This window comes from Myxine glutinosa, chromosome 7 (genome assembly GCF_964187855.1).
Source record: "Myxine glutinosa chromosome 7, kmMyxGlut1.1, whole genome shotgun sequence".
Classification (NCBI taxonomy): Eukaryota; Metazoa; Chordata; class Myxini; order Myxiniformes; family Myxinidae; genus Myxine; species Myxine glutinosa.
The window spans coordinates 65,725,326-65,748,258 of record NC_136267.1 but is presented as its reverse complement, the minus strand read 5'-3'; the positions used below and the strand labels follow the sequence as shown (position 1 = coordinate 65,748,258).

At 50.3% G+C, this 22,933-nt stretch overlaps 1 protein-coding gene across 4 annotated transcripts in view; it reads left to right on the top strand.

Moving 5' to 3' along the window:
- Positions 1-22,933, top strand: part of SLF1 (SMC5/6 complex localization factor 1) — a 168,011-nt gene that overhangs the window by 124,736 nt on the left and 20,342 nt on the right. For all 4 annotated transcript variants that reach the window (XR_010985242.2, XM_068122487.2, XM_068122488.2 and 1 more), the window contains one exon: positions 14,473-14,540. Coding sequence is in view for 3 of the 4 variants with exons in the window: in XM_068122487.2 (XP_067978588.1) it covers positions 14,473-14,540 (68 nt within the window). In the remaining variant the exon portion in view is untranslated. The remainder of the gene's footprint in view (positions 1-14,472; positions 14,541-22,933) is intronic.

The window sequence follows — 22,933 nt, the reverse complement described above, 5'->3', positions numbered from 1 at the left end:
GCCTCTTTTGGGATGGCGCGCAGCTGGTCCGTCGCATTCCGCATGATGTCTTCTCTGGACTGAAATCTGGTCCCTTTCAGGGGCATTTTCAGCTTGGAGAAAAGCCAGAAGTCACACAGAGCCATGTCAGGAGAGTAGGGAGCCTGACGAAGCACAGGTGTGTTGTGTTTGGCCAAGAAACTCTGTATCAAATGTGAAGAATGGGCGGGTGCGTTATCGTGATGGAGCTGCCAATTGCCCGCTGCCCACAGTTCCGGCCGTTTGCGTCGCACAGCGTCACGAAGGCGACGCAGAACCTCTTGGTAATACTCCTTGGTGATGGTTGTGCCGTGTGGTGCGTACTTGTGATGAACCACGCCACTGGAGTCGAAGAAGACGGTCAGCATGACTTTGACATTGCTGCGGACCTGCCTTGCTTTTTTTTGCCTCGGGGATGTTGGATGCTTCCATTGTGATGACTGCAACTTGGTTTCTGGGTCGTACCCATAAACCCAGGACTCATCGCCAGTGATCACTGTGTTGAGGAAGCTGGGATCGCTGTTCACAGTCTCCAGCATGTCCTGTGCGATCTCCAAACGGAGTTGCTTCTGCTCAATCGTTATCAGCTTTGGTACGAACTTCGCTGAGATTCTCCTGAAGCCCAAATCTTCCTTTATAATGGAATGAACGGATCCAATGCTGACGCCCACCTCGTCTGCAAGTTCTCTGATCGTGATTCGACGATCCTGCATCACCAGGGTCCTCAATTGGTCAATGACGATCTCATTTCGGGATGTTGAGGGCCTACCCGAACGTGCTTCACTCTCCACTGATGTGCGGCCATCTTTGAAGCGGTTGTACCACTCATTTATCTGTATGGTGCACATTGCTTCGTCCCCGAAGGCCTGTTGAATCTTGCGGATCGTTTCCACTTGGGAATCGCCAAGCTTTACACAAAATTTGATGCAGTAGCGTTGTTCAAGTTTTTCCGTCATTTTGTCAAAAACGAAAATCCGACGGCGCTCACTTACACTTCCTCACTCATCGGCGGTCTGCCGTCGAATGACAGCTTCTGCAGGTGGGAAAAAATTCACGCTTGCGCATTAGGATCGCCTACATACGTGCACCAATCAATGCCTCCCTAGCTTCATTTGTTTACGCACGACAAATTAAGGTCGCATACTTTTTGAACACACCTCGTATATACACTACATGACCAAAAGTATGTGGACACCCGACCATCAAACATCTCATTCCAAAATCATGGGCATTAATATGGAGTTGGTCCCCCCCTTTGCTTCTATAACAGCTTCCACTCTTCTGGAAAGGTTTTCCACTAGATGTCAGAACAATGCTGCCGTGATTTGCTTCCATTCAGCCACAAGAGCATTAGTGAAGTCGGGCACTGATGTTGGGCGATTAGGCCTGGCTTGCAGTCAGCGTTCCAGTTCATACCAAAGGTGTTCGATGGGGTTGAGGTCATTGCTCTGTGCAGGCCAGTCAAGTTCTTCCACACCAATCTCGTCAAACCATTTCTGTATGGACCTCGCTTTGTGCACGGGGCCATTGTCATTCTGAAACAGGAAAGGGCGTTCTCCAAACTGTTGCCACAAAGTTGGAAGCACAGAATCATCTAGAATGTCATTATATGCTGTAGCGTTAAGATTTCCCTTCACTGGAACTAAGGGGCCTAGTCCGAACCATGAAAAACAGACCCAGACCTTTATTCCTCCTCCACCAAACTTTACATTTGGCACTATGCATTTGGGCAAGTAGCGTTCTCCTGGCATCCGCCAAACCCAGATTCGTCCGTCGGACTGCCAGATGGTGAAGCGTGATTCTTCACTCCAGACAACGCGTTTCAACTGTTCCAGAGTCCAATGGCGGCCGGCGAGCTTTACACCACTCCAGCCGACGCTTGGCATTGCGCATGGTGATCTTAGGCTTGTGCGCGGCTACTCGACCATGGAAACCCATTTCATGAAGCTCCCAACGAACAGTTGTTGTGATGACGTTGCTTACAGAGGCAGTTTGGAACTCAGTAGTGAGTGTTGTAACCGAGGACAGATGATTTTACGCGCTAGGTATGCGCTTCAGCACTCGGCGGTTCCGTTCTGTGAGCTTGTGTGGCCTACCACTTCGCAGCTGAGCTGTTGTTGCTCCTAGACGTTTCCACTTCACAATAATAGCACTTACAGTTGACCGGGGCAGCTCTAACAGGGCAGAAATTTGACGAACTGACTTGTTGGAAATGTGGCATCCTATGACGGTGCCACGTTGAAAGTCACTGAGCTCTTCAGTACGGCCCATTCTACTGCCAATGTTTGTCTGTGGAGATTGCATGGCTGTGTGCTTGATTATATATACCTGTTATATTGTCACGTATATATATTGTCGCGTCGACTGGTCGGACTGATGTCTCCCATCGTGCCGGGTGTGCCCTTTGACTCTCGTGAATGACCAATCTCCAAATTCACAATGCGTACTTTTCATTATTACCTCTGTCAACGAAGGTGGGCGGAGGTTATGTTTTCATCCCTGTCTGTTTTGCCTGTCTGAGGGTTAATAAAATGGTGAAGCGTGATTTTGAGAGACTAATGCTCAGTCTCTCAAAAAGTTGTGGGTGGATTCGGACGAAACTTGTTGGACAGGTTTGGTGTGTGACAAGAAAAAATTGATTTAATTTTTGGTCAAGATCCGATTCCAGATTCGGATCTGAGAATTTTATACGTGATTCTTCATCACTAAGTGATTGGGCTAAAACCAATATATAGCACGATACCTCAAAAAGTTATGGACGGATTCGGACAAACTTGGTGGACGGGTGGGGTGTGTCAAGGACGAATTGATTCAATTTTGAATATGCAAACACAGATCCGGATTCGATAATTTTTTCAATGATTCTTCACCATTGAGTTATACGGCCAAAAACAATATATAGCATGATATTTTAAAAGGTTGTGGATGGATTATGACAAAACTAGGTGGATGAGTTGGTTAGGCAACAAGAACAAGTGATTAGATTTTGTTTCATATCTGAATCGAGATCTGGTCTATCAAAGAAAAAAAAAACCGTAAATTGTTCATCCTGGTGGAGGTATGTCAGCTCTCAGTAAGTTCAGTTTATATATTGTTGCGGATCTTGGGTTACGGCGCTCCCCTTACCGAGGGGGGGTTAATCCCCTTGTCTATTACGCTGGCCGTCCGAGTCCTTAGAAGATATCGCGCTCCTTCCGTTCAGAAGCAGGGCGATACTCCTGCCCGAGCCACGGACAAGATGGAATACAAGATGAAGCTCGAGCCGTTAGCGGCAGTCTAACCCCGATTCTAAGCGGTTCCTATATCGTGCCACAGGTATTCAATTGTGGACAGGACGGAAGCGATCGGATGAGAAGAAATCAGGTAAAGAAAGAACATAGGATTTATTATACAATAATGAAGAGGAAACGTAAGGGGCAAGAATATACAAAAGAAGGAAATAAAAGGACATAGGGCAAGCTTGGACAGTCTTATATATCACTCCCAGGACAGAACAAACACACTTACACGAAAAGGTGGTGGTGGTGGGAAGGAAGAGAAGGTTCATGCAGATGGCAGGGAAGGAAGGTCCGGCAGATGGCACAGGCGTCGAGGTCCCGCTCCAGGCTCGCGCTCCGGTCCACGCTTTGGGTTCGAGACGAAACCCGGCAACAGCTCCGCGTGCAGTTGAACGCAGCCGGACAATTATATAGCGGGGGGGGGGGGGGGGGGGGGGAAGCTGGTACCACTGCGTACGGAATATATGCGCACTACTCGTTCGTCTCCTTGGCTCTCCCGGGCACGTCTCTTGATGTTCAACTCCTTCTCTCTCCCTGGCTCATCTCTTTTATGTTCGACACCTTCTCTGTCCCTGGCTCATCATCTCAAGTAGTCCCTCGCGGCCGCTTATATTGGCCGATCGCGTATTAAGCCGCTTGCCTTTTTGGATACGCCCATCGGTGAGCTGCCTCTGCCCTGATTGGCCGTGAGGGCTCACCGGTCCGCCCCTTGATGGTGCGTTGAGGGGCCACGCCTTCGTTCCTGGCGCCCCTCCCCCTTCTTCTCCAACTCGGCCGCATGGCTAATGGCGGCTGGCAGTGAACAACCAAAAGGCAGCGAACGCTGAGGCGGCTGCGGCTGCCAGAGGCGCGTAATACAATTTGGAGAGGGTAAAGCCGCAAAATGAATCGGATGGGAATTTGAGAAGGGGCCTAGGTTATTTGATTAATGCAACGCAGAGTCAAACTATTGGGAACAGATCCTCACCTGAAACACATACTAATGAAATAACTAAAGAAGATCCTATGGTGTTCTACGTGTTGCAATATGACCTAACTAGGGTGCGACCTTTGACCTTTACACAAAAATGGGAATATTTACAGGGGATTATTTAGAAGGGATTATTACAAATATTTACAACGTGGAGGGTTCTAAAAACCGCAACACAGCACCCTCATTTCCTCCAGGGCCGTCCAGGCCCGAAAGAACTTTAACTTAGTGTGACTTTCACCCTGAGTGCGACATTTTTAAAACAACTAAGTATGTCCCGCCTGCTGCGTTGCATTCTATCTATCAGACTCACGCCCACAGAATAACCGAATTACAATTTTCAAACTACACATTGACGGTGGGGAGCATTATTTACAAAGACTACTTGGTATTTACACGCGAACCCAGGACCTGTCTTTTTGGGAAACAAAAGATGTTTTGATAAGAGGAAAGGCATGCTCTGCACTGCACCGATACCACAAGCACCAATAGGCACCAATATGCAAAAATCACCAAAGCACCAATATGCACAAAAAGCACCATCCGGTGCACAGTCATACATTTTTATAATAAGCAAATGGCGTCTTCTCTTCTCTGCTGGGCCGCTGGTTCTGGACGACTTCTTGCTTGCTACCTAGTTGGTAATAATAAAAAAGGCACAAAACGCATCCACTTTTTAAAATTATGGCCAGCAGGGGCCAACTAAGGGTGGTCCACCTGCATGGCTTAGGTGCCACCTCAACCGTGGTCCGCAAGCAAGATCTCACTGGCCACAATGTCCGGTCCCCAGCAGAGGTGCCAGGCCCCAAAACGTGGGGTCCATGAGTGTGGTGCTCGGCCACAGACCTGTGGTCCATATGGTGCTAGGCCGCAAAACGTGCGGTCCATAAGTGGGGTACCGGTCCAGGCAGGCAGCAGCGAGGGCGCGGGCACACAACTGCGGACACCTGCGCACTTTCCCCTCGGCACACAAAGACCACGGTCCATGAGTGGAGAAGGAAGACAAAGCAGGGTTAGCGGGGTGCAAGGGCGCAAGAGTACACATCAACACAAGGTAATGCAGAAGTGAGGTGTGCAGGAAAGCGAGCCGAGAAAGCTCGTCCCTACCGTATGTTCCCCACCCCCCCCCCTGCCCCCCGTCACCTAATCTACCCTTGCCCCTACCCCGTATTTACACAATTTACAAATCCGTCGCTAACGTCCTGTCTTCCCCATATCTCCCCGAATCCAAATTCATCATCAATCCCTCTAAACCAAATTTGCCATCAATCAATTCCTCATCCCTCCTAAGGGGGAAGAGATGGAATAACAAGCACAATGTCACCCCCACGTCATGATGCGTCTTACATAACAAACATTTGCACAAACCGGTGGTGTGGAGTCCTGTCACCTTGGTGAGTGGATGCGGATGGTGCGAAGAGACTTTCAATCCTAACTACCTTCTAAATGACTTTATCACACTTTACACTACCCGGGGTCTATCCCTGCAAAACCATTGGCCATTTTACACTATGTGGTTCTAAGAACCGAACTCCCATTGAACATACCATGGTGCTCACCAATTTGGAGTCTCACTCCCCCGATTCTACTCCCTGTGCCCTCGCACAATTTCCGGGCTGGGTCGTGTGGTGCTCCCAGCAGGTCCGCTCACCTGCACACCTCCGCCACTGCAGTTGTCTCCCGAGCTTACCTGCTCCTTACCCTAACCTACCTGGGGAAGGCCCTCTGGCGCTCTCACCCCCTACCGCCCTCTCTGGCGTCGGGCTACCCGGGTCCGTCCTCCGGATCCTCGGGCCCCATTGAACTCTACTGGCTCCCAGAGCCTACCTGCGGCCTCACCTGGCCGACAGACTAAGAGTGGCGTAGTGCCCATTTAATCACACACAATAAAAGGCCACACGCCCAGCAAATTTACTCAACTAATGCACCAAAAAAAAAAATTCTGTGCTACTACTCGCACCACAGATGCCAATATCCAACCACAATTTACCTACTCCCTCTACCTACTTTTAAACTACCCTCCCCGGGTACTCGTGAAGGGGTCCATCCTGTCCCAACTCACTCTTTCGCACCATACACTCCACTCCACATATTCCACAATACTCACTCCACACCATCCATTCCATACTCCATTTACTCCAGACCATTCATTCCATGCAACCATTCTCCATTCACCTGTACTTCACTTGCACACCTGGTGGCACTTGCACACCTGGTGGCACTTGCACCCTCCTTTCCTCCAGCACCATTCACTCAATCAAAGCAATGACGCACATCTCTCACGAGCATTGCCTCACTTCATCACCCTCACCACAAACACATAGCATCATCTAAGCTGACTACTCCCTTCTGAAACTCGTGCTCCCCGTCTTCCCTTATGCGAAGCACTCCCTCGTCGTTATCATCCAAACTAATCTACCTACGTCCCCTCTACAGGTATCATGTCGCTACTTATATCTAACGTTACCTATGGTCATTTCTAAACCCTAACATTATCCAAGCCCTCCCTGGCTAGGTTTTCACCGCCATACCCCATAAAACTATAGCTCCTTTGCCCCCAAGATACGATGTGAGGGATGGTAAATCTACCATCCCTCTACACCATATACCATTTGCCATCATCACTATCGCTAATCCAGTCACTACTCTGAGTCTCTCGGTACGTCATTACATTTTCATCACAGCTCGGCTTCAAAAAGCCGATCAATGAATTCGGGTGGTTTGGTCTCCTGCGGTTGGGTCCGTCTGGCACTCGATTCAGGGGAGGAGGTTTTGTCGGGCCAAGGCTCAGGGCACCATCCCTACGCAAGGCCTTGCGCTGCCAAGCGCGATGGCTCAGCCTTGCCCGGGTGGAGCGCCGCCACCACAAGGGGGCGCCGTTCCGACCCCTCCTACCTCCCCTCGAACCGGGCCGCCCGCTTTGCCTGGCAAAGCGCGGATTCGACCGTGCAGGGTGGGGCCCGGCCCGAATCGTGCACGACGCTCCGAGCAGGAGCGACGCGACACCGTTCCCCGCCGGCTCCCGCAGCACACAAAGAGCACCACGGACCGAGGGCTCACGTCAGCTATCCGTCAGCCTAAACGCTGTCCCGGTCAACGTCGATGCTTTCCTTACATGCTCGCACGCATACGCGACCCCCTTTTCACTCACATTCGCACACCAAGTCGTCCTCTCGCCTTCCATACACTTCATGCATTCCAGGCATTCCTATCGCGCATCCATTCTCCTCGCGCACTCTGTTATCACGCACACCTCTGTTCCACACCTCTCCTCCGTTACGTCCTCCGTAACACTCGTGGGTGTGCACTCTTGCACATACCCACTCAGCGCACACCTACCCACGGGTGTGCAATCCCCTATCGCACACCCAATCACGCGCTCCACCACCATCTCAAGTGTGCATTCCCGCACACTCTCTCCATCCATCTCACTCTCCGTGTCACAATCACACTGTCGTGCATTCATTCTCACTCACTGTAACACACTCGCGCTCCGGCGCCATCCGCACTCGCGCGCCGTTCACCTTCACACACCTTTTCCTTACATGCGCGCCATTCGTACCGCAGCACACCAAGGACCTTCCACCAACGCCCGGGTGCCGCCTCGATCCCAACCGCGCGAAAAATCCTCTCGCGCCAAACACTCCCGAAAAATCTCTTCGCCCCATATACTACCTGGATCACCTTGGGGATTCTTCTTCTTCGCTTCTCCACCACCTGCAAATCTTTATTGGGGTTAAGCACGGCATCACAATGCGAATACAGACTTTGCACAATTTCCATTACTTTCTCCGATTCCCTTCCTATCTCTGCCGTCTCCACTATTTCAATTTCGATTATTTCTTTTTCCATTATAATTAATTCATTTCCCTTTCCCTCGACAATCGCTGGTTCGAATGAAATTTCCTTTTCTACCTCGGCGGTCGCCGGCTTCCCCATACCCCGGGTCGCGATTTCTACCCCTGTCCACATGTCTGCGCCTTGCTCTGGCTCACTCAACCTGCACTCCTCGAGTCGCGTTACCTCGTCGCATACCCGTGTGCCTTTCCCGCTCGACCTGCAGTTAACCTCCCTCTCCAATTATTTTGCCTCATACGTGGCTTTGTCCCTCGCCAACCCCTCATTAATTTCTTTGGCTTAGCCATTCACGTCCTCCAATTCGCCCCCTAATCCTCCCAATTTGACCTCTAGGCCCCCAATTTGGCTTCCCATATCATTCCTCAGTCCGCCAATTTGGTCTCCCATATCATTCCTCAATTCCCCAATTTGATTTTCCATATTACTTAACCCATCTCTCAATCCCCCAATTTGGCTTCCTAATTGCTCCCCCATTCTGTTTTCCATTTGTTGATTATCGGCCCTCATTTCTCCCATCTCCATTCGGATGACTGCCTGTAGCTGCGCCATGAGGGCCTGCATGTCAAAGCCCGCTGGTACAGCGGGCTCGGCTACCACGGCCACGTGCGAGACGCCGCCATTTTGTGTGCCTGCAACCCCCTCTACCACACCTTCTTCAACCCCCTCTTCTATTGCTCCCACTTCTTCCCTGGGGTCCTGGGTCGATTCTAACCCCTCTTCTATCTCCCCCACCGGCATCCGAGCGCCTTGACCATCCATGGCACGATATAAATTTGGTTGTTAAAAATAATTTTGGCCGCTCCTAATTTTTTGGACCAAATTTTTTAGAGGGATTTAAAAATTTGGTTCGGGTCCAATCCCATCCCAGACACCAATTGTTGCGGATCTCGGGTTACGGCGCTCCTCTTACCGAGGAGGGGTTAATCCCCTCGTCTATTAAGCTGACCGTCCGAGTCCTTAGAAGATATCGCGCTCCTTCCGTTCGGAAGCAGGGCGATACTCCTGCCCGAGCCACGGACAAGATGAAATATTGCTGAGCGGTTTAGCAATCCGAAGCTCGAGCCGTTAGCGGCAGTCTAACCCCGATTCTAAGCGGTTCCTATATCGTGCCACAGGTATTCATTTGGGGACAGGACGGAAGCGATCGGATGAGAAGAAATCAGGTAAAGAAAGAACATAGGATTTATTATACAATAATGAAGAGGAAACGAAAGGGGCAAGAATATACAAAAGAAGGAAATAAAAGGACATAGGGCAAGTTTAGACAGTCTTATATATCACTCCCAGGACAGAACAAACACACTTACACGAAAAGGTGGTGGTGGTGGGAAGGAAGAGAAGGTTCATGCAGATGGCAGGGAAGGGAGGTCCGCCAGATGGCACAGGCGTCGAGGTCCCGCTCCAAGCTCGCGCTCCGGTCGACGCTTTGGGTTCGAGACGAAACCCGGCAACAGCTCCGCGTGCAGTTGAACGCGGCCAGACAATTATATAGCGGGGGGGAAGCTGGTACACTGCGTACGGAATATGTGCGCTCATCTGCTCGTTCATCTCCTTGGCTCTCCCGGGCACGTCTCTTGATGTTCAACTCCTTCTCTCTCCCTGGCTCATCTCTTTTATGTTCGACTCCTTCTCTCTCCCTGGCTCATCATCTCAAGTAGTCCCCTTGATGGTGCGTTGAGGGGCCACGACTTCGTTCCTGGCGCCCCTCCCCCTTCTTCTCCAACTCGGCCGCGTGGCTTATGGCGGCTGGCAGCGAACAACCAAAAGGCAGCGAACGCTGAGGCGGCTGCTGCTGGCAGAGGCGCGTAATACAATTTGGAGAGGGTAAAGCCGCAAAATGAATAGGATGTGAATTTGAGAAGGGGCCTAGGTTATTTGATTAATGCAACGCAGAGTCAAACTATTGGGAACAGATCCTTACCTGAAACACATACTAATGAAATAACTAAAGAAGATCCTATGGTGTTCTACGTGTTGCAATATGACCTAACTAGGGTGCGACCTTTGACCTTTACACAAAAATGGGAATATTTACAGGGGATTATTTAGAAGGGATTATTACAAATATTTACAAAGTGGAGAGTTCTAAAAACCACAACAATATAACATATACAGTCCATGTGTATATGTACATGACTGTATACGTATATAATATTGCTACGGGGATCACACCAGCCAATTAGTTCAGACACCCAGGGCTGGATCATTGGCATATGTGCTCCTATACCTTGCCCGTTTGGAACGCCTGTGACCAATTGGATGGAGCACTGGACCTTTCTCCATACCAGGCACCCAAAATGGAGATGTGAGCGGACAAATCACCCAGTGGATTTAATTGAGCGTTCTGCATTAAAACCCGACTATCCTCTAAAAGGATTATAAAAGCCAATGCAGCTTTTCCACCAGCGATCGATAGTAGTCCGAATAACTCAATTAGAGACCGTGTGTGTGTAAAGTACATATTAAATGGGGAAGGGGAAAGAACAGAAATGCAGTAATTACAGTGTTATTTACAATCCTTACTATGATAGAGCAAACAGGAATATAAATGGAACCCTAAAATGGACATTTAACAATTTACTCCAACAATTACTCCAGCACATACTCCAGCTCGAGCTCCAACAAACTGAGAAGGGTATTCACACTCGGATGGTGGGTGTGCCCGCGAGTAAAACAAATGCTCGTCCCAGAGATTAGCACTTACTTAATTCGGAAGATTCTTACTTCGCTTAACCTTAGGGTCTCAGACACTCCACAGAAGAAAGACCATAGAGAGATATCGACAGAATACAAAACGACCAATTGCGGTACTTGTGTGTGTGCCGCAAGTCCAGCGAGCGATTGAACGACCACCAGATTGGGGGGGGGGCAGAGGCAGGCTGTGGGTGGGGGGGACCTGTGGTCCGGTGAGTTGTCTGGAGAGCTTATAGTAAGGGCATTTTATGAGATATTTCACAAATCTGTTAACAAAATTGTTACCAAAAAATTTCTTCACCAATATGTTTGTAAAGGTGTGTAATAAGTGAATAACATGTGTTAAAATGTTGAAGGTCAACTCCCGTGGGAAACCCAGAAAAAAAGCTGTTGAATTCGGGTACCGAAAAATTATTTTCGAGAATTTTTATTTTTTTTAATCGGCCCTTAAGTAACTTATGAGGGGTCAAATAAGGGTTTTTCATGATTCTGAGTTGATTGTTAACATTTATATTTTCACTTTTACATTTACACACAAAGTAGCTTTTATTTCACATACATATATAATACTCAAGAGTTATTTCTCATTCACAATGTCAGAAGTTTCAACAGTCATTGTCTATGTCTTCTTCAGACTCAACAACATCATGACTGCAGTTTCTGCATGTAATGCCATTACAGACTCCACAGGCCGAGATGCACGTGACCCCATTCTTCTTGCAGCTGCATCGCCGGTTGCTGCAATCTCCATGACAATTACAGCTCGTGAACTTCAATAGCTCCTCAGGAGCCGTGGGGTCCAGTGTTGGAACTGGCTCATACCCATGCACACCTATTGTCCATCCATAGTCACTGGGGCCATTCCAGTTGGAGTGTGGGAACTCAGGATCGTTGGCTTTGATCACCCACCCCGCTGCCCAGAGTGTGTCACCTGGAGTGAGGAGTGGCTGATCATGAGCCAGGGAGGAGGAAAGCTCAGCGAGGGGGAGAAACATGATCGCGTTCGTTCCTATCTGTTTCCTGTTCGTAAATGGAATAATCTTTACTTCAGTTCCTCTCAGGATCTTAGCTTTGTCGAGTGCCTTCAACTTCACCCGGGGGAAAGCTGCTGTTGTCTGTGGATCTGGCAAAGGTGGTGCCGGAGAGGTGACTTCGATCCAACCCATTGAGTGAAAGGGAGTGTTTCCGTGAATAGAGACAATGTTTAAATCTATATTGTCTCCAACAAACTGAGTGACTGCATTGTTTGTTTCCCCAACCTCCATAAAGACCACCTGATCATTACTTGACAATTCACTTTCACTGGCTGGCACTTTGGCTGTCATCACTGATTTATCCTCAAGCGCAGCATCAACCGCAACCTCATCATTGATCTGTTCATCGGTTTCCTCCACAATGGTGTCAAGAGTGCCAGAAGTATCTGGAACATCATCTCCACTCCTACTATTAAGGAAGCAGTATTTGTAGTTTTGTGTCTCCGTGTAAGACTCAGTGTATCCCAGCCGGTGGAACTTGTTGAGCATCCATTTTGACCCAAATCTATGATCAAGTTGTATGGCAAGCCCCATTTGGTGTGACAATACTCCAGACCGAGGTCGACAGGCCTTAATAAAATTCTGCCCCCAAACGGCAACTCTTTCGTCTGTCTTGACAATCGGTCTCAAGAACATCTGAAGGCTTGCAGGAACAAGTGTCAGCTGACTATCGATGTCAGTCATACTGTGTGTGGTGGGGTATGACTTTGGACCTAAATCAATCAAGGCAATATCATTGGATATGAACTTGAGTGCCGTCTTTATGATCTGAGTCTTCTTATCTCCATGGTCAAGATTAGCATGATGCGCTCGCAGAATATTGTCGGTGCACATCTTTGAGACAGAGTACATCTGCCCTTCTTTCCTGTGTTGTGAAATACAAGGTGTCTTCGTATTTCTCTAGAAGTTTTATCTTTAGCCAATGCTTTGAATAAGAAAGGCTCTTCTCTGGTGACTGATCAAATTCCTGCAGCTTTTCATGGACTTGGTCCATGTTCATTACCCCATGCTCTAATTCTGAGTCTAACCATTCGCAGAATTCAATAAAAACTGCCTCTCGCTCCTCATCAATACTCCTCTGTCCTCTCTTCCTTTTTCCTTCCTCATCAGTCTTGGACAAACTGTCACCTCTCGCAAACATAAGTTTGCATCGCAAATGGTACAGTGTTTCTTCTGCTACCAAGTCGTTGATCCCTTCCAGGCGTCCAGTGACTTCAGTGCCCCAGTCATCCCCGCGACTCCGTGCTGTCTTCAGCAAGCTTGCCTTCAGTGTATCTGCAGTCAAATTATCTGGCACTCTGTAGTTCTTTCTAGTTTGTGCTGGATTATTTTTGTAGAGCTGGGCTGGTTGGTTGCAAAGAATGCATACATCCTTATACAGGAGGTCAACTGACTGTGATCTTCGAGAACTGCAGCCAGTTGATGAACTGAACTCACAAGTAGTGCGTCTTCTCTTCAACTTTGATGACTCTTTCTCTGCCTTTGATGCTTGAGCTGACTTCTTGGTGGTTGCAACAAAGTTGTTGTACAGATCATTTTTACACTTCTGGTGGTACCTCAGTTTTCCTTCCTTTTGAGCCTCCTTCATACGTTCCACAACAGTAACATTTTCGACAGTTTCTGCTTGTTTCAATAAAGTTGAGTATCCCTTTGGAGTTGCCTGTATGAGCCTTTCAGCTGGTGTATCCGAGCGTGCACAGATGAAGCAATTGAGCACAGGTGGAGTAACGTCTTCATCCATATTGCTAGACTCCATGTCCTGCAAAGTAGAAAATGAGATATATTTAGAAATTATTTTTCCACAAAGGAGTATCTGTGGTGAAATATAAATGTTAACAATCAACTCAGAATCATGAAAAACCCTTATTTGACCCCTCATAAGTTACTTAAGGGCCGATTAAAAAAAAAAAAAAAATTCTCGAAAATAATTTTTCAGTACCCGAATTCAACAGCTTTTTTTCTGGGTTTCCCACGGGAGTTGACCTTCAACATTTTAACACATGTTATTGCACACCTTTACAAACATATTGGTGAAGAAATTTTTTGGTAACAATTTAGTTAACAGATTTTCATATGTTTCCCTTACTATTACTTGAGCTGAACTTACTGAGAGCTGACTGAGCAGTTTTCGTCCAGAAGAGGACTGTCTGGTGGGACCTATAGGCTCTGCCCCCACAGAAGCTTTCTTCGACATGTACTTCCCAGCTGAACCCCAGACCAGACAAGCTCTGCTTCTTGTCCGTCAACCATTTCTTAATGTCGGGCGACATCACTCAACCCGGTGACGTCATTAAGGCCTGCCCACTCTGCGCCCATTGGTGGTTCAGTCGCCACTCAAGCCGAATCCCCACTTCAAACCTTCTTCGTCCCTCTCTAATGGTCGAGGCAGTTCCCAAAAGGATATAACAGACCGATTTACACACACACACACACACACACACACACACACACACACACACACACACACACACCTCCCCCCCCCTCCCCCCCTCCCTTAGAGTTGTTCCATTTTCAATTCTACATTGATTTATTCAGTGCAAAAGTTACTTACTTTACTGTTTTTGTTTTGTTCAAATGTTAATTGTTCCATCATTGAGATAATGTTGCATTATGTTCACAGGTCCATTCGTTTGTAAATATCAAGAGTATGAAAAGGAAAACTTTCATTCAACAAGTCTCTTCTGACAGGTACAGTAGGCAAGAGAGAGATATATTTTATTGTCATTATTATGATGTCATTATTGAGTACCAGTTCACTGGTAATTCCCTGTTTGTCGTTAAAGGCGGCAAAAAGGGTTGGCGTCAGGAAGGGCATCCGGCCGTAAAACATTGCTTCAAATAGGGGACCGAAAAACAACAACAACCACGGTTCCCGAAGAAGGCCAACCCCCGCTTTGCGGGGAAAAATGGCCTCTAAAGGTGGTTATTATGATGCAACAAGCTTGAGTTGTGAACCTTCTTCCAATAAATTGATTTGAATGTTATGCAAAGCTTTGATGTTGTTGAAAGAGAATGCACTGAGTGGTTTGTTATCGCTTTTCCCAGTGGTAGTCAGGGCAGGAAAATCGAATTTGACCAGGGTTCCTGGACACAACGGTCTGTTCTTATGAAAGAAACTGGGATCTTTAATGCCCACCAGGAAATGCTAGCAGATGAGACACTTGGCATAATGCCCCCTGAAAAGGATGGCACACTTATTAATACAGTGCCCTGGCTGGGAAGCACCAAGGTGACAGTTCATTGGTGGGATCAGAGGCTGGGGTGAGGCTCTGGGTGATTTTGGCCAACATACTTGCCGGAATCAGACCCAGACGAGACAACTCAGAGGTGAAGATGCTACCTTTGATCCATCTTGTCAGGAGTGATCAACCTCACCAACTTCAAATCAACTCGCATGCTGGAGACATGTACATCCACATCCACATGGGGGAGGTGAAGGGGGGTGGAGGGGGGGGGGGGGGGGGGGGAGAAGGGTGATCCCGGCTCCGACACCAGGAAAACTGAATGGTAATGGGCCAAATTCAATCCCTTGGTGCAAACAACCACACGGCTCCTCCTGTTTGTGCCTAAAGCAATGGTGTCTGCTTCCAGATACCCTGTGTTGGCAATTGAGAAAGACCTCATCCTTATATTTAATCTTTGTATATTGTGTGTGTTGTGTTTTATTTTTATTTGTTATGCCTGTTTCACCGGGTGGCGCTATGTGATACACATATATAGAGGAAACTCGTCTTCCCCTCCACTCTGAACCCCCTGGACTCTGATTTTTAGCTTGCCTGGAATGAAGTTCAGAGGAACTTATGTGATGGCGCGTTGTCAGTCCGTCCGTAAACAATTGAAACTTCTCCAAAACCGCTGATGGGATTGCGACCAAATTTGGCACAAATGATATTTGTTGTGTTGTGACTAAAGTTTGTTCACGGCATTAAGAAAATCGGGGTCTACGAGTGGGGGTCAAAGTGGGTCCAGGTTTGACCCCCCAAAAGATGTATTTGGTTTCTTCACATAAACTACACACGTAATTCCGATGAAACTTGACGTAATTCCCATGAAATTTGACCGCAACCTTTATCACCTGCATTGTACCAAAGTTTGTTTACGGCATACCGTTCACGGTAAATCAGTAGCAGAACATCTATGTATTTCTTAAAAATAAAAAAGAGTAAAGAAACGAGTAATAAAAATATTTTAAAAAAGAAAAAGAGGAATCAGAGATTGCAAACCCTCGCCAGGATGTATTTTCAGTGGTTTTTAAGGCTTTTGTGTTAAAACAAATATGGCGGCCGAACCACGTGACCGATGACGGCATCATTATTTTTTTCCTAAACTAATTTTTTCCTAGATTATGCTCAAGAAATTCCATCTTGATCGGATGAAGTTTTGTACTTGTCGAATTATGACGTCATAATGGAGGCCTTGGGCCTAGATAGTTAAAAATTGGGCACAGTCTATTCCAGGGCAAGACAAATATGTGTGTAAAGTATGGCGATTCTAGGTGCAACGATGTAGATGTAGTACTGCGCACAAACAGACAGACAAACCAACCAACCAACATACTTGCCGGAATCTTTTCCGGCAAGTAACAAACAAACAAACGGACTCAAATGAAATACCCTCTCCTCTGGCAAGGGTAAAAATGCAAATGGATGTCGGGATGTTACTCCAAAACGTACGGAGACAAGGTATAGATGTTCACAAGGAATGATCATGTGAAACCATCCCTACATCTTTGTTTGAACAAGGAGAAAAAGACGTAAAATGTCATAGCCCCCGTGGTTTTAGTAATTTTGCTGTACAGAGTTAAAGGCCACCAGTCCAGTCGGCCATCTTTGGTCAGATTACAAAACAAAATCTTCTGCATATGTATACTCTCATGTATTGTCTTTGTGCCAAATTTGAACAAAATCGGACCATGCATGTTCAAGAAATGGTTGGGGACACGTTTAAGTAACAAAAGGGACGCTAGTCGGCCATCTTGGATTTGATCAAAAAAAACAAAAACGTGCATATATATGTAAGCCATCATTCATTTTTTGTCTGCCAATTTTTTTTTTTTTGGTATACTAGATCGAGGCTCGTGTAAGAGCTAACATTAACATCACAAAAATCACAAACTAACAAAGCTAACATCACAAAAAAAAAAACGGACACAAAACATATAATAAAGGGAGCAGGAGACAAGATAGGGAGAGAGATGGAGGCACACAAGTACAACAGTAGAGAACAGGGACATCGGGAGATCTGTGGGAGGGAGGGCTTGGGGGGATGAGGTATAAAGCATATGGACACTGCTCGGACTTCCAGGAAAGAAGTTCGTATTTCAAAAAAGTGGATCTGGTGTGAATTAACGGGGGTAGAAAAGATCAAGGTTTTGGATGGGGGAAGATAAGAGATGGTGGTGAACAGCTGTTTTAAAGACCTGGAGGGAGGAGTGGGATTTAAGAGAGTGATGGAGTTTGTTCCAGAGGTGGGAGAAAAGAGGAATGAAGGAGTGAAGGTGAGCAGAGATTCTTGATTTTGGCCGTTTCACCAGAAGAGGGTTGCTGGCAGATCCCTGCAGGAATAGTTGGGGGACAGAGCACAGACAGAACAGGGGGGGGAAGGCCGGAGAAGAGTTGGTAGAAGACAGAAAGACCACCTACCCACCTGCGGTGAGAGAGAAAGGCCCTCAGAATCAGCTTCATCGCGGGAGATTGCAATGATTCTGAATGCTTTGGTTTCAACCGCGTGAAGCCGAGCTAGGTGTGAGGCAGGAGCACCAGCCCAGAGGGGAGCGCAGTATTCCATTGAGCTGCGGATGAAAGCTTTGTATGTGGTGAGGAGCTCAGAAGTGCCCAGAAAGGACTTCGCACGACAGAGGATGCCCAGTCGGCGACTTGTTTTGGAGGTCAGATTGGAAATGTGGTTTCCCCAGGAAAGATCATGGCAGATAGTGAGACCCAAAAGCTTGAGTGACAGAACTTCTTCAAGAGGATTGTTGAGAAATTAGATGGGATAGTTATCCAGACGGTCTTTTCCGAGAGACATAGTGAGAGTGTGAGATTTGTCAGGATTGAAAGACATGGTCCACTTGTTTGACCAGTTTGTGATATTGTCCAGGTCTGCTGAGAGTGAAGAGGCTGTTGCCTGCCGATCTGAGGGTTGGGATATGGAGCATCAGAGAGTGGAGTCATCAGCAAAGAGATAGAGAGGATTTTCCAGAGAGTCGGAGAGATCATTAATGAAGACCAGAAAAAGCACAGGGCCCAGAACACTGCCTTGGGGAACTCCAGCCTGAACAGGAAGGGAGTTCTGTAACATTAACAACAATAAAAGTGATAATATTTGTGATATTATTTGTGATATTATTTGTGATTAGTGATAATAAATAAATAAAAATAACCACATTTAGAGGCCATTTTTCCCCGCAAAGCAGGGGTTGGCCTTTTTCAGGGACCGTGGTTGTTGTTGTTTTTTGGTCCCCTTTTTGAAGCAATGTTTTATGGCCGGATGCCCTTCCTGCCGCCAACCCTTTTTGTCGCCTTTTACGACAAGCAGGGAATTACCAGTGAACTGGGACTCAATTTGCCGACCTCGGAAGGATGACAGGCTGAGTCAACCCCCCTGGCGTTAATTCAGCGATCGACCGGGAATCGAACCCAGGATCCTGGGATCCTAAGCTGGCACCCTAGCCGCTAGCCCAACACCAGGGTTGATAATATTGAATCTATATTATAATAGGCGAAGGTGATTCTGTTGGACGTCTGTCCAGGGGTGTGGCTTATTCGGTTTGCAGAGTAGCTCCACCCATAGCTCCACCCATTCTTGGAGAGGCTTCATGTAAACAAATATCCACCATTTTATTAACTCGAATAGCTTTGAGGCCTGTTTAGTTAGGCACGTGCTGTCTTTCTCTCTCACACAGGTTTATTTCAATTCTAATTCGATATATCATTTCATTTTTAACAGTCGCTAACATAGTGTTAGACTCGGTTGAAAAAAAAACGGGAAGAGAATCCCAAGAAAGTTTCCGTTTATAGAACGAAATGATTTCTCAAAGGCCTGTAAACTAAACGCCCATTTTATCGAATTCACCATCTGATTTAATTTTTATCGATGGTTTTAGACTCGGTGTCAGAAATAATTGAGAACATTCACGCACGCACAGGAAATTGCCGAGATATATTTATAAAAATCGCGCCATGATGATACACAAAAATACACCGCCTAAAATAACAGTTGGGGAAAATGTTGACATATATTAAAAATTCGCTGTTTCTTTTCGTTAAGATATTGTAGCGGTTACCGCTGGATGCACACAATCGCCTTGCACCGGCCAGAACACGGCCAGACGCGCCTCTCCCGGGCATGCCCGGACTCACTGTTCCCGGGCACGCCCGAACCTCCCGGGCACGCCCGCTATCGCCTTTCCAGGGCTCGCCCAGAGCGTCCGGGCATGCCCGCTATCGCCTTTCCAGGGCTCGCCCAGAGCGTCCGGGCATGCCCGCTATCGCCTTTCCAGGGCTCGCCCAGAGCGTCCGGGCATGCCCGCTATCGCCTTTCCAGGGCTCGCCCAGAGCGTCCGGGCATGCCCGCTCTCGCCTTTCCAGTGCTCGTCCAGAGCGCCCGGGCACGCCCAGCCTCGACTTGCCAGGCCGCAGCCAAACACGCCCGGGCAGGTCCAGACTCGCCTTTCCAAGGCTCGCCCTTGACACCCGGGCATGCCCGGTATAGCTTTTGCCGGGCAAACTTCCCGACATAAATGTGTATATATATTGCTGCCCGATAAACGGGCTTTTGTCAGAATACCTGAGCTGTTTTGTTTCATTAAAGCAACTCGGACGAATTCCGTCTTTGGTCGCGTCACTTCTTTCGACTCGCGTTGGAGCGCAGCTCCTTCACTGGTGACCTACCGACATGGACACGGCAGTGACTCTTAAACTGCCTACCTTCTGGGAGGCTCACGCGGCTGTTTGGTTCGCCCAGGCGGACTCCCAGTTCGCCCTGCGAGGCATCACCGCGGACGACACCCGCTTCCACCACGTCGTGGCAGCGCTCAGTTCCGCCACCGCGGCCCGCGCCCTGAGCCTCCTCGAGCACCCGCCGGCTGCCGACAAGTATGACGCGCTGAAGATGCTCCTCACCGGCGGCACGCACACGGCGCCTGCTCGACCTGCCCGAGCTCGGCGACACGCGCCCGTCCGAGCGCATGGACTATATGCTCTCGTTGCTCGGTGAGCACTCTCCGGATTTTCTGTTCCGCCAGCTGCCTCACCCGGTACGCCTCGCCCTGGCTGGCACGTCGATCACCGATCCCCGCGCCCTCGCCAGGGAAGCCGATAAGATCTCCTCGGCGGGCCAACACATCGGCGCGGCTACCTGGAGCCTGCCGCCGTCCGAGGCGACGCCCGAGCGCCCTGCGCGGTTGGAGGCCGAACTGCCTGTGAAACTGGCGGCCGCCACGCCGCACCGACCGCTTCCGACACGACGGCCGGGGCCTCCACCTGACCAGGCGTGGTGTTATTACCACGCCAGGTTCGGACACAAGGCTCGGACGTGCCGACCCCCGTGCACTTTCGGCAAGTCGGGAAACGGCCGGGCCGGCGTTCATTCCCAGCCATGAGCGCCGGCCACTCGGGCAACTTGCTTTTTATTCGGGACAAAGTGTCCGGGCGGCGTTTCCTTTGTGACACCGGCGCCCAACTGAGCGTCATACCCGCCTCCGAGCAGGACAGGCGGGACGCCGTTTGCCCCTCTTTGGTCGCTGCTAATGGCTCGGCCATACGCACTTTCGGCCCGCGCAACGTCACCCTCTGCTTCGGCAGCCAGCGCTTTCAGTGGACCTTTGTGACCGCCTGCGTCCCCATGGCTTTGCTGGGCGCCGACTTCCTCTGCGCGCACGGGCTGCTGGTCGACGTTAAACGTCGTCGCTTTGTCAACGCCGAGACCTTCAGCTCCCTGGCGTGCACGATGAGCAGCTCCGCGCCGACCGAACTGGCGTGCGCCCTCCCGACGGCGAACGAGTTCGCTCGCCTGCTCGCGGAATTCCCGGCCCTCACACGGCCGATGTTTTCGGCCGTCGCAGTGCGGCATGGGATCGAGCACCACATACCCACTACGGGCCCGCCGGTCTACGCCAGGGCCCGCCGCCTCGACCCGGCCAAGCTCGCCGTGGCAAAGGCCGAGTTCGACGCGTTGGAGCACCTCGGCATCGTGCGGCGCTCCAATAGCGCGTGGGCCTCACCACTGCACATCGTACCAAAGCCGGGGGGCGGATGGCGCCCGTGTGGCGACTACCGCCGCCTCAACGACGCTACCACCCCCGACAGGTACCCGATCCCGCACATCTAGGACTTTTCCGCCCGTTTGGCGGGACCGGTCATATTTTCCAAAATTGACCTGATACGGGGATACCACCAGGTACCTGTCCGGGCAGCCGACGTCCCGAAGACGGCCGTCATCACGCCGTTCGGCCTGTTCGAATTTTTGAGGATGCCGTTTGGCCTCAAGAACGCGGCCCAGGCGTTCCAGCGCTTAATGGACGGCGTGCTGCGCGACCTGCCATTTCTTTTCGTCTATCTGGACGACATCCTCGTCGCCAGCACGTCCCGCGCCGAGCACCTCCTCCATCTCCGAACACTGTTCGGTCGCCTCAGCGAGCACGGCTTAATTGTCAACCCGGCCAAATGCCACTTCGGCACGACGACCGTTGACCTTTTGGGCCACCGCATCACCAAGACCGGGGCCGTGCCGCTGCCGACCAAGGTCGAGGCCATCACCACGTTCCCGCGTCCCCGTTCCATCAAGGCCCTACAAGAGTTCCTCGGCATGGTGAATTTTTATCACCGATTCGTGCCCCGCGCTGCTCAGCTCATGCGGCCCCTTTACGAGGCCCTCCGGGGCAAGCCGGCCAAGCATGACATCGTTTGGTCCGCGGCCATGGACGCGGCCTTCGCGAGCGCAAAACGGGCCCTCGCCGACGCAACGCTGCTGGCTCACCCGGTGCTCAACGCGCCCATCGCCCTCACTACGGACGCCTCCAACTACGCGGTGGGCGCCGTCCATGAACAATGGGTGGACGGGGTTTGGCAGCCACTCGCTTTTTTCAGCCGGCAGCTCTGGCCGAACGAGTTAAAATACAGCACGTTCGACCGCGAGCTGCTCAGTCTATTCCTGGCCGTTCGCCATTTCCGACACCTCCTGGAGGGCCGCCCGTTCACGGCTTTCGTCGACCACAAGCCGTTGGTCTACGCAATGGCCAAAGTCACGGAGCCGTGGTCGGCCCGCCAGCAGCGCCACCTCTCCGCCGTGTCGGAATTCACCACGGACATCCGGCACGTCGCCGGCAAAGACAACGCTGTGGCCGACTGTCTTTCTCGGGCCAGCGCGAACGCGGTCCACCTCGGCGTGGACTTCGCGCTCATGGCGGCCGACCAGACCACCGACACCTCGGTGCAGGCCCTCCGGGCGGCGGACACGGGCCTCCGCCTGGCCGACATCCCCTTCGCGGGCACCGTCCTGCTCTGCGACGTCTCCCAGGGCCAGCCTCGCCCCATCGTGCCCGTTTCCTGGCAGCGCCGCATCTTCGCCTCCATCCACGGCCTTTCTCACCCGGGCCGGAAAGCTTCTCAGAAGCTGGTGTCGGCGCGTTTCGTCTGGCACGGCCTTCGACGGAACGTCCGCGACTGGGCCAACGCCTGCACGGCCTGCCAGCGGGCCAAGGTCCACCGCCACACCCAGGCCCCGCTGGCACCTTTCACCGTGCCTGCACGGCGTTTCGACCACGTCCACGTGGACCTGGTGGGTCCCCTGCCCCCATCGCGGGGGTTCACCCACCTGCTCACCATGGTGGACAGGACCACCAGGTGGCCGGAGGCCGTGCCCCTCACCTCCACCACCACCGCCGACGTGGCGCAGGCGTTCATCGCCACCTGGGTCGCGCGCTTCGGCGCACCGGCGGACATCTCGTCCGACCGCGGCCCACAGTTCACGTCCGAACTTTGGGGCGCGGTCGCCCGCTCGTTGGGGGTCACGCTGCACCGCACCACGGCCTACCACCCCCAAGCCAACGGATTGTGCGAGCGGTTTCACCGCTCCATGAA